Source organism: Chrysochloris asiatica, unplaced genomic scaffold (genome assembly GCF_000296735.1).
Source record: "Chrysochloris asiatica unplaced genomic scaffold, ChrAsi1.0 scaffold00142, whole genome shotgun sequence".
NCBI classification, from domain to species: domain Eukaryota; kingdom Metazoa; phylum Chordata; class Mammalia; order Afrosoricida; family Chrysochloridae; genus Chrysochloris; species Chrysochloris asiatica.
In genome coordinates, this window is record NW_006408660.1 from 2,824,731 (window position 1) to 2,836,911 (window position 12,181).

At 42.3% G+C, this 12,181-nt stretch overlaps 1 protein-coding gene across 1 annotated transcript in view; it reads left to right on the top strand.

Annotated features, from left to right (window-relative positions):
* The first annotated feature begins 721 nt into the window (after window positions 1-721).
* ANKRD13A (ankyrin repeat domain 13A) overlaps window positions 722-12,181 on the top strand; it is a 49,856-nt gene continuing 38,396 nt past the window's right edge. Inside the window, exon 1 of the mRNA XM_006870454.1 lies at window positions 722-872. Within this exon, the coding sequence (XP_006870516.1) occupies window positions 777-872 (96 nt within the window). The 5' untranslated portion in view covers window positions 722-776. The remainder of the gene's footprint in view (window positions 873-12,181) is intronic.

Here is a 12,181-nt window from a genome sequence, read left to right on the forward strand (position 1 = left end):
ACGAGCAGAATGCCACATCTTTAGCTTGAGGACCAGCTGGTGGGTTCCAACTTCCAACCGTCAACCTTTTGGTTAGTTGTGGAGTTCTTATCCATAGTTCCATCTTCCAGGGTTTATAGTTCCTCCTTTAAAATTGTGTTGTGTTGCCCACTTCCAAAATGGCTTTTGACCAATCATGGAAGCGACTACCCGGGTCCAAAAAGGCTGCAAAGGCGTCAGTAGTTCTAATGGTTTCGCCCAGGTCCCTGCTGTTGACCGCAGAGCCAATGGAAGAGACCCGGTTGTGGACTGGACCATCCAGCATCAATGAAGCAGGGGAATGAGACTGGTGACTGGTAGACCATCCTTTCCGTGTCAAGATCCTGGGACAAGAGAAAGAATCATAACTGTTTTGGGGATGACACTGCGTTCTCAGTGTGGAGTTGGAGGTGGGTGGGGTTGGGCGGACACCGGGCCGGACGCCAGGCCTCGTCCTCCCCCGCCGCGGCTTGCAGTGGTTCGCTCCCTGCACTTCCTTGTTTGGGACAGTTCGGCCCCCAGAAGTCGGTTCCAGACCTGTCAGCGCTGGCGGGAGCGCGACGGGGCGCGGGGTGGGCGCGCCCGACCAGGTCCCAGACACTGCTGGCGGACCCCCGACCTCTTGCGCACCCCGAACTCGGCCCGGAAGGCCACTTGGCCTCACCGCTCGCCGGCTCGCTTGCCTAGTCCTCTCGTTCCCGCCGGGGCTGAGGCTTCTGGCGAGCGGGCGGCGAGGGCCCGGCTGCGGTCTCCTCGCCATGTCCTCGACCCGCGACGCCAGCGGCCTCTTTCCCCTGCATCTCCTAGTCTGGAACAATGATTACCGGCAGCTGGAGAAGGAGCTGCGGGACCAGGTGAGGGTCCGCCCCATGTTAGGGCAAGTTAGGGATCTTTTTCTTCGCCTCCCTGAGTCCACATCCAAGTCTTTGCCCTCGGGGTCCCGCGGATCCATTCAACTCTGGATCGTGGGATGGCAGCAACGACAAACGGACATGTTCTGAGTGCCCGGCCCTTGTATACGCGATCTCTTCTAACCTTTCCGATCATCCTCTTGTTGTTAAGTGCCCAGAGAATTAGTTCCGACTAACAGAGACCGTTTTACAGGGTTTCCGAAGCTGTAAATTTCTACCGGCACAGAGAAAGTCTCATCTTTCTCACGTGGAGTGACTGGTGGGCTCAAACCGCCAATTTTGTGGTTAGCAGTCCAGTGCTTATCCTACAGAGTTATCGCGTTCCTCCAACAGCCTAAGAGGAAGGTATTATTAGTCCCATTTAACAGAAGAGGAAACTGAGTCTCTCAGAGGTTATGGACCTTGTGCAAGGTCGCCGTTTGTCAAGTGGCGATTTTAACCTGAACTGATGGCTTCGGAGAGCATTGCCGTTACCGTTAGCTACTGCCTCTCGAAAAGCAACACATATACACATGCACACCTCACCTCAGCCCACCTTGTTTTTAGGAAGAGCTTGGTTAATTTAAGGTTTGGAGTCCAGGTTCTAACTTGCTCTGTATAACCTTGGGCTAGGCATTTTCCCTCTCTGGCCCAATAAGCTTACCTGCAAAATCAGTGTTGATACTGGTGTGTGCAAACCCAATACTGGACTAAAGTGATAGATAGATCAGGGGTGAGGTTCAGCAATCAGCATTTTAACCAGCTCCCTCGGGAGGCTGATACCTATCAAAGTTTGAGAATCACTGATACCCAAGCGCCTCACTATCTTTCCTTGGTATAAAGAGCGTTTGAGTCCTTGACTTTCATTCCTTATCATCTCTTTTCAACTGTTTCTCAACTGGAGGTGAGTTTTGCGCGAAAGGAGCTTTTGGAAATTTCTGGAGACATTTTTTGGTTGCTAGGAGTGGGGAGGTGGGATGCTGCTGGCATCTAGTGGAAGAGATGCTGCTAAACATCCTACAGTGTACCAGACGGCCCCCCACAACAGATTTATCTGGCCCGAAATGTCAATAGTGTCTTGGTTGAGAAATTCTCCTTTAAAGGCATCCCAGCAATTCTGGGAGGTGTTGGCGCCTCCAGGTTACAAACTAACAGATTTAACAGGATAAGGATTTGTAATTACCTCTGAAATCTGGTGTGATTGTACTTGTTGGGTTCACTCATTTTATCCAGAGGATTCATCTTGATCTTTGAATGGCTCAAGCTTGGCCCTCTAACTGTTAAGAAATTCTAGAGGAAAAGGATGATTGATTGGTTTTCTTTTGGTTGGCAAAAATTGGGCTAGGATGATAGCATCCCATTTGGTGAATAATTACTATTAAATATGTGGCTTGCACATGAGAATATTTCTTTGAAGTCTGTCATGCATCCACTGAAAGTCAAAAGCCTCTCTCTTTTTCATTTAAATCCTTTGTCCAGACAGAAGAAACTTTGGTTCTAATTAGATGACATCACCACTATTTGAGTGAAGGAGCTATAACACAGACCCCATATTCAGTGCTTTATCTCTGGGCAGCTCATCATACCTGATGATTTAATCCTTCTTTTAATTGGTGTGATTCACAGAGAACCCTCCATCCTTTTACTCTTGCTCTCTCTCTAAGTCTCACCTTGGACACTTTGAAAAATGACCAGATTAGTTCTGGCTTTTAGGTGTCAGCGGCATTTTTTTTTGGCATGTGCAGTTCTTGGATATTGGGTCCACTCCACCTTCTTGTGAAATGTCAGAAGAAAATACAAAGAAAGTCACAATTAAAATCCTATTTGAATAGAAAGATTCATGATTATTTTTGAATCACCTACTCTTGATACTAAGGAGCTCTGGTAGCGTACTGGTTACGAATCGGGCTGCGAACCTTAAGGTCAGCGGTTCAAAACTACCAGTCGCTCTGCGGGAGAAAGATGAGGCTTTCTACTCCCGTAAAGATTTACACCCTCGGAAACACTGTACAGGGTCGCTATGGGTCGGACCCGACTCGATGGCACTTAACAACAACAACAACAACTCTTGATACTGACTCCTAAAATCATTTGGCTTTCTGTTCATGGGAGATGAAGAGTTTAAATTAATTTAAAAAAAAAAAATCTTAACGGTAGCACTTCCTTGACAAGACAAGACAAGAACATTCAAGGTCTTGGTTTATAATCTAAAATGCATCATAGTTGAATTATCTTTTTTTCTGCAAACTGTAATCAAAGTGTTCATTAAAAGTTCTTTTTGCCTCTTACCTTGAATGACTTCAAGGACTCTTGTGACCAGGATTTATGATTTTACAGCAGATTTTCTTGAAGTAAATTGGCCCTCAATCCCTTCATTTATCAAGGAGGGTAAGGAAGAACATTCATACTTGCTAATGATTTGATTTTGACTTTGTTATTGGTTATTATAAATAATTTCATGTCATAACATTTTCCTCTAGGGAGGAGACAGTGGAAGAGCATTCTTAAAGAATATCTTGACCCTAGAAGCCCTGCCTGCATGTCCATGTAATCCAATGTTAATCCTGCAGTTTAGTCCCTGAAAAAGGCCCAAACAAGGTGACTTCATGGACTTGTAACCTGTGTAGCAGGGTTCTGTGATCAGAAGGATCCCATACTTAGTTTAATATTCTGCCATGGCCATCTTGAAATTCTTAATCATTTTTTTCAACAAGGGGCTTTACATTTCTTTCTTTTTCTTTCCTTTATACTTTTTATTGTGAATTGAGTGAAGCAGATCATCAGTTTTACATTCAACAAATCATATACTTCCTTTCATTCACTTATTCCAATTCCTTCCGGTGTTTCTTGTTTCCATCCCTTCTTTATTCACCCTTCTGAATTCTGTGTTCTTACGCCCTTTTGATCTCGAGTGGTTGATCCATTCTATGGGATGCATGCCTCCTAGGGTTGTTGTCACTCCTGTAGACCTAATCTATTGTTGTTCAGTGCCATCAATTCTGTTCTCATAGCGATCCTGGTGTGCTGTAGGATCAGCACCAGACTGTGAACCGTAAGGTCGGCAGTTCAAACCTACCAACTTCTCCTTGGGAACTCAATACAGGGTCGCTATGATTTGGAACCGACTCGATCGCAATAGCAACAACAATAGTATCTCTAAGGAGTGGTTAGTCTGTTTTAACCACTGACTTTAGGTTACCAGTCCAGTACTATCCTATAGCACCACACTAGGACTCGTTTTGCTTGGCTGAAAATTGAGCCACAGAGGTAAATTCTGTTCCAGACTGGAAGGGTGACCAATGGCCATAGTGTTGGGGTTCCACCAGTCTCTTTCTGACCAGTAAGTCTGGTCTTTTTTATAATTTTGAGTTTTGTTTCACATTTCCTCCCACTCTATCCGAGACCTAATGTGATCTCTTTCAGATTAGTTGATTGTGGTAGCTGAGCACCATCTTCTGGCCTCAGGATCATGAAGACATATTCATGAAGTCCGTCAGTACATTGGACAAATTGTTTCCAAGCATCTTCAGCTTTCATCACTTTTCTTTCCTCCAGACAGGGAGGAAACACCAATAGTTGCACCTTAGATGGCACTCATGAGTTTTTAAGATCCCAGTCGCTACTCACCAAAGTAGGATGTAGAACTTTGTCTTTGTGGTCTATGACATGCTAATGGACGCTGAGTCTATGGTCTTGAGCCCCCAAGCCCAGCAAATCATTCCTTCAAGATGTTTGGTAATATCTAAGATCTTAGCCCCCTGTATGCTCCAGCACATTCATGGATATGTTCTTGCTTTTCATTTTTCACTGGGCCCTGTAAATTATGTAACTGCACCAGGAGCAAGAAGCTGATCATCGATAGCATTAAAATATATAGCAGGAAATGCCTTATCTCTTTCATATTTATGTGGATTCTCTATCGATTATTAAAGTGTCACCTATCTCTGGCATATTATTGAATGAAGCAGAAAGCATCAAGAGAAGATGGAAGGAATACACAGAGTCACTGTACCAAAAGGAAATAGTTAATGTTCAACTATTTCAAGAGGTAGCATATGATCAAGAGCCAATGATACTGAAAGAGGAAGTCTAAGGTGCATTGAAGCAATTGGCAAAAAACAAGGCACCAGGTATCGATGGAATCAAAATTGAAATTTTTCAAGAAAGCTCTGCCAAGAAATTTGGAAGACAACTATCTGGACGACTGTTTGGAAGAGATCCATATTTGTGCCCATTCCAAAGACAGGTGACCCAACAGAATGCGGAAATCATCGGACAATCTCTTTGAAATCCCATGCAAGTAAAGTTTTACTAAAGGTAATACAGAAATGGCTACAATCATACATTGACAGAGAATTTCCAGAGGTTCAAGCTGGATTCAGAAGAGGCTGTGGAACAAGGGTATCATTGCTGTTGTCCGACGGATCTTGGCTGAAAGCAGAGAATGTATCAGAAATATCAGAAAGATATGTACCTGTGCTTTATAGACTATGCAAAGGCTTTCGATTGTGTAGACCATGATAAGCTATGGACAACATTGTTAAGTATGAGTGTTCTAGAACACTTAATTGTGCTCATTAGAAACCTGGACCAAGAGGCAGTTGTTTGAGCAGAACATGGATGGAACATGGATGGAACACTGAATTAAGAAAGGTGTGCAACAAGGTTGTATTCTTTCACCATACTTATTCAGCCTGTATGCTGAGCAAATAATCCGAGAAGCTGAGTTATATGAAAAAAAAAAACAAAAAAAAAATGTGGCATCAGGATTGGAAGAAGACTCATTAATAACCTGCGATATGCAGATGATACAACCTTGCTTGCTAAGAGTGAAGAGGACTTAAAACATTTACTGATGAAGATCACAGAGCACAGTCTTTGGTATGGATTACATCTCAATGTAAAGAAAACAAAAATTCTTACCACTGGACCAATAAACAACATTCTTATCAACAGAGAAAAGATTTAAGTTGTCAAGGACTTCATTCTTCTTGGATCAATTATCAACACTCATGGGAGCAGCAGTCAAGAAATCAAACGATGTATTGCATTAGGCAAATCTGCTGCACAAGACCTTTTTAAAGTGTTGAAGAGCAAAGTTGTCAGGTTGAGGACTAAGGTGCACCTGACCCAAGCCATGGTATTTTCAATAGCCTCATATGCATGCGAAAGCTGGACAATGAATAAGGAAGACCGTAGAAGAATTGATGCTTTTGAGTTATGATGTTGGAGGAGAATACTGAAAGTGCCACGGACTGCCAAAAGAACCAATAGATCCGTTTTGGAAAAAGTGCAGCCAGAGTGCTTATTGGAGGCCAAGATGGCCAAAGTTCCTCTCTCATACTTCAGACATACTGTCAGGAGGGACCAGTCACTGGAGAAGGATATCATGTTTGGTAAGGTGGAGGGCCAGAGAAAAAGAGGAAGATCCCCAACAAGATGGATTGGCTAAGTGGCAGCATCGATGGACTCAATCGTGGCAACAGTAGTGAGGTTGGCCCAGGATCAGGCAGTGTTTCGTTCTGCTGTGCATAGGGGTCGCTATGAGTCGGTACCAACTCAATGGCACCTAACAACAACAACAAATCTCTGGCATAGAGACAGCTGGATTTAATGGCCAACACTAATGCTGGTTAATTTGTGAATATGAGCAAGTTATTTACCCTTCCTAAATTGTTTCATCACCTATAAAAATAGGGAGAGTAACACTAAAGGCTTATTCTTTTGCCAGAGGCTTGTGCTAAACTGTTTTATGTGCAGTTTTATATTTAATTCCTACACGAACCATCTGAGCTGCATACCATTATGATTTCCATATAACAGATAAGAAAGAGAGGCTCAGTCACACACTTAGCTAGTGGCTGAGACAGGATTAGAACTCAGAAAGTAGGACCCTGTCCAGATCCTGTATTCTTGTGGGTTTTTTTTTTTTTTTTTTAACCTTTTTTATTGTGAATTGGGTGAAGGTTTACAGAGTAGATCAGTTTTCCATTCAACACTTCATACACCTATTGTTCATATCATGGCTTGCAACCCCCACAATGCAACATCACTTATCCCATTTTCTCCTTGTATTTCCTGTTTCCTTCCCTCCATCTTTCTAACCTTTCTGAGCTTTGTCCTTCTGTAAATGCTGCCCTTTTGATCTCAAATGTTTGTTCATTCTAGGGTGTGTGTACCTCCTAGAGTTACTGTTTCCCTTGTAGATCCACCGCTACCAACTGCTCAGCAAGGGAGCACATTAGAAGGTCCTGGATGGAGTGAGGGGAAAAGAGTGGAACAAAACTCAAAATCATAAAAAAAAAAAAAAAAAAAAAAAAGGCCAGGCTTACTGGTCAGATAGAGACTGGTGGAACCCCGAGATGATGATCTTAGTTACCCTTCAGGTCCAGACATGAACTCAGCCTCCTGACTCAATTTCCAGCCATGTTTCCAGCCAATTTCTTAACCATTTCGCTATACTTCTTCAGATAAGAATGCTTCCATGTTGGGTGAATAAGGAAGTTACGGGGCTGAAAGTATAGACATGTAGCTAATTGAAACAAAACCATTTACTAGTAGCTGCTGCTGCTGTCATAATCATCATTTATAAACCTGTGAATTTAGCTCCTTTCATGGTGTGGTGATGTTGGGTAAACACTGGACTGCTAATCATGAAATTGGTAGTTCAAACCTCAGAAACCCTATGTAGGGTCACTATGAGTTGGAACCAACTCAATGGCACTTAATAATAACATGTATCTTTCAAGGAGTCCTGGTGGCGCTGTACGATAAGCACTGGACCGAAAAGTTGGCAGTTCAAACCCATCAGTGGCTCCACGGGAGAAAGATGAGGATTTCTACTCCCATAAAGATTTATAGCCTCAGAAACCTTTTGAATTGACTCGATGACTGTGGGTTTGGAGTTTCTTTTTTTTAACAAAAACATTATTGTGAATTGCGTGATGGTTCTCAGAGCAGGTTATCAGTTGCACATTCATCAGATCACATCCATTGCTTCATTACAATACCTACATTCCCCTCCATGTACCAAGTTAACATCATTTACCTCTATTCACTTTAACTATTGCATTCCTCTGTTTCTCCATCTACTTTCTTCTTTCCTCTAACCTCCCTCTTGTTTTATATTGCCTGTCCTGTCACCCATTCTAACATGTGTCTGTCCTTTTGCCTGTGAATGATTTTCCCTTCCTTCTTCCCCCTGTAACCATCACAGATTGCTTCTTTTATTAAGAAAACATTTTCTTAACTTTTTACAACACTGGTCTCCTACAGTGTTTGTCCTTTTGTGATTGACTAATTTCTATAAGCATAATGTTCTCCATGTTGTGAGGTGTTTCACAGATTCATCATTGTTAACATTGCATAGTACTCCATTGTGTGTATATAGCAAAATTTGTTTAATCATTCTTCTGTTGATGGGCATTTAAACTGTCTCCATCTTTTTGATGTGTCTTTGATTGACAGCATTTATTGAAGGATCCTGTTTTCTTATGCATTCTTGATTGGTGCATTTAATCCTGCAAGTCAGTTTGAGGACTAAGGTGCGCCTGACCCAAATAATGGTACTTTCAATAATCTCATATGCATGTGAAAGTTGGACATGAATAAAGAAGACCACAGAAGAATTAATGCAGTTGAGTTATGTTGTTAGAGGAGAATATTAAAAAGTACCATGGACTCTCGAAAGAAGTTGGAAGAAGTACAGCCAGAATGCTCCTTAGAAGGCAGGATGGCCAGACTTCATCTTTCATACTTCAGACATATTATCAGAAAGGACCAGTCTCTGAAGAAAGACATCATGCTTGATAAAGTGGAGGGTCAGTGAAAAAGAGGAAGACCCCTAATGAGATGAACTGGCATAGTGGTGGCAGGACTGGACAGTGTTTTGTTCTGTTGTGCGTAACATCTCTATGAGTCAATACTGACTCAATGGCACTTCAACACAACACATTGAGTGTAATGGATTTAGGTTTTTATGCATCTTCCAAGGAGCGCTGTGGGTTATGCATTGAGCTGTTAACCGCATGGGAGAAAGATGAGACTGTTTGCTATTGTAAAGATTTACAGTCTCAGAAATCCTATACAGCTATGAGTTGGAATTGACTGGACAGATGGCAGTAGGTTTGGTTGTTTTGTTTTTATATATTGTCCAGTTTTTCTGCATGGACTTTGTATTGATTACACCGTTCAAAACCAGAAAATTCCTATCGCCCCTGTAATAAAACCTAATGTTTGTTTGCTGTCCTCTCTTTTGTTGCTTCCACACATAAGTGGAACTAAGAAAGCAGGCACATGGGCAGCTGTAAGAAGTTTATTTGTTCCTGAGACTGCTGTACAAAAAGAATCTAGCCCATTCAGATGAAGAGAATAAGCCACATGTGCGAGTCAGCCCCAACCCTGGTCTTTATAACTTTGCCAGAGATGGGACTGTTTCAAGCTGTCAACGTTGTGTCCAGCAGAGGCATTTAATAAAGTTCTTGTAGCCCATTAGCTCTGCTGTCTTTAATGTACAGCAGGACCTTGAAAGTTGATGGCCGAAATTGAAACTTTTCTGGTTATGTCATTTAGCTAGCTCCATTGGCCTTCTTATTGATGATAGGAGAAGTAAAAGTACATCTTAGACAGAATAGAGAAAACCCTGGGACCAGATGTGGTGGCAGACACGACCTGCCATTTTGGTTGGTCTCAGGGTGGGAAGCAACACAACATCCAGGCTAGAGGGATAGGATGGTCCAGGGAGGGAACTATCTGGGACTTTTTAGCCCCAGCCTGAAGTAGGTCAGGAGCCACTGGGCACACATTCCAGCCATTACTAGTGGGTTGGAGACTTGCTGTGAGTTGGGGGCCAGGCAACCAAAGTGAAGATGCACCACTGTTAGGGTTCAGGTCTTCTTTGCATAACCAGGTCTATGGACATCCCTTTCCACCTGCCTTGTGTTGGGGTAACTATCTGTGACCATAGCTGTGAAGAACCAGTGCAGACTTAGAATGAAGAGGAGGCCCCCTAAGAGGTGATATGGATCCTTTTGTGAAGCACTTCCTGCATGCTGGGTACCATTCTGAGCCTTTGCATTTGTATTCCATCTCCACAACAGAAGTGAGGTGTAGGAGCTATCATTGTCCTACATTTTGCAGATGTGGACTGTGAGGGGTGCAGTCATTCAATGAAGCTACTGAATAAGCTAGAAATGGGGCCCCAAGTGTGTGACCCTGCAGGCTGCACCATACACTTAGCCTTTTGTTGCCTCCAGAGGGCAGAATGTTGAGTAGGCTTTGAGCAAGAAGACTAGGTGGGCTCACGTTAGCAAATGGGCTAGAGATTTGCAGACATCTCATTTCTTCTTTGCAAACATTGTTATAATGAAGTGGAATGAATATTTAAAATTTTGATGCAACCCATAGCTGAAGATACTTGAAGGAAAATCATATACTCTCAGTTTTTAAAGTGAATTTCAGTATGTTCCAAAGACTCTTGCTCTAGTTCAGGAGTCTGGAACATCTGGCCCATGGGGTGTGTAAGGCCCACGAAAAAATCATTTGGTCTAGCCCTGCCAAAGGCAACCAGTTCCAGCCATCACAATGTTGTTGTTAAGTGCCATTTGACCAAACTTAGCAGACTAAATTTTTGTTTATTTTCACACATTATTATTAACTTTATTCAGGTTTCCTTAGCTTTTCTCCAACGTGATTTTTCTCTTCCTGGATCCCATCTCTTGTGTTGCTGATGTTAAGTACCATTGAGTCAGTTCCAACTCACAGCAATTGGTATTAATGATATTGTTTGATGATTTCTGCATTCCACTGGGTCAGCTTTCTTTGGAATGGGTACAAATGTGTGTCCCTTTCAGTCAGTTGGCCAGGTAGCTATCTTCCAAATATCTTGGCATACATGAATAAATGCCTTCAGTACTGCATCTGTTTGTTGAAACATTTTGCTTTGTATTCCATTAATTCTTGGAGTCTTGTTTGTTTGTTGTTGTTTTTCAATTTTTTATTGTGAATTGGGTGAAGATGTACTGACAAGACCATCAGCCCAAATTCAGCAAACCGCATACTTTGTTTCATGTCAGTGATTACAATCCCCTCCCTGAAACAACACTAATCCCACTTCCTCCTTGTGACTCCCCATTCACATCTTATATTTCACAGTGAATAAGGAAAAAAATATTTGATGTATACTTACAAAACAAAAAAATATATATTTATTGAAATGTCCAAAAGGCACATTCTACCAGCCAGCCTCCTGCCCACAGGCATACTGTCACCATCTTTGTTGTTGCCGCTTTTCTAAGTAGGGAGCTCCTGCTCCACTCATGCTCTTCCTTCTTGATGGTCCTGGGATTGTCTGTTCCTGAAATGGAAGATGAACTGCTCCCTCATTTTAGTTACACATCATCTACAATTACAGTTGTGATGATTGCAATTAATCCTGGTAACAGTTATTCACCACTGAGTCTTAAAATCCTATCACCATCGTCCCCTATCCCCTTTCACCAGATCCATCTGGGAAAGAGGGAAACTGTTCAGAGGGGATTCTACCTTATCCCCCTCATTCTGAAACTAAGCACACTCATGAAACCTTGTAAACCAGCCACTTGTGCCTTTGGGGAATGTTTTATTCTGTTTACATAGTTGCCACGAAGGAAGTGAAGTTGATTCAACAATTAACTATGTTTTTCTTTTTTCAACCACAGATGCTTTTTTATTTTCACAGTAGCATTTAAAATACATAAAGAAAATCATGTATTCAAGATTGTGAGTAAATAATTTCCCTCAGTTCCTTAAATTACCTAGAATCTGAAATTATATTACTTCAGCACTTCATGTTTTGGCACCTAGGAATAAACATTGGCCTTATTTGGAATGTGACTGATTTTTTTTTTTTTTAAGCTTTTATTGTGAATTGAGTGATAGTTTACATGCTCTAACTCTCCATGCCATCACCTCTGCCTCCATCTCTGGTGTGGCTGCTTCTCTGGTTAGGGTTCCACGTTCAACTCATGCTCTTCTCCTTTGATGGTCCTAGGGTCCTCTGTTCCTGGAATGTAAGATTAACCATTCCCCCCTTTATGTTACAAAACTTTTTCCTTTACAGTTATGACAATCACAGTTAGTCATAGTAACAATTGTTGTTCTTAGGTGCCATCAAGTCAGCACCGACTTATAGCAACCCTATGTACAGCAGAATGAAACACTGCCTGATCCTGGGCTAACCTCACTACTGTTGCCACGCTTGAGTCCATCGATGCTGCCACTTGGCCAATCCATCT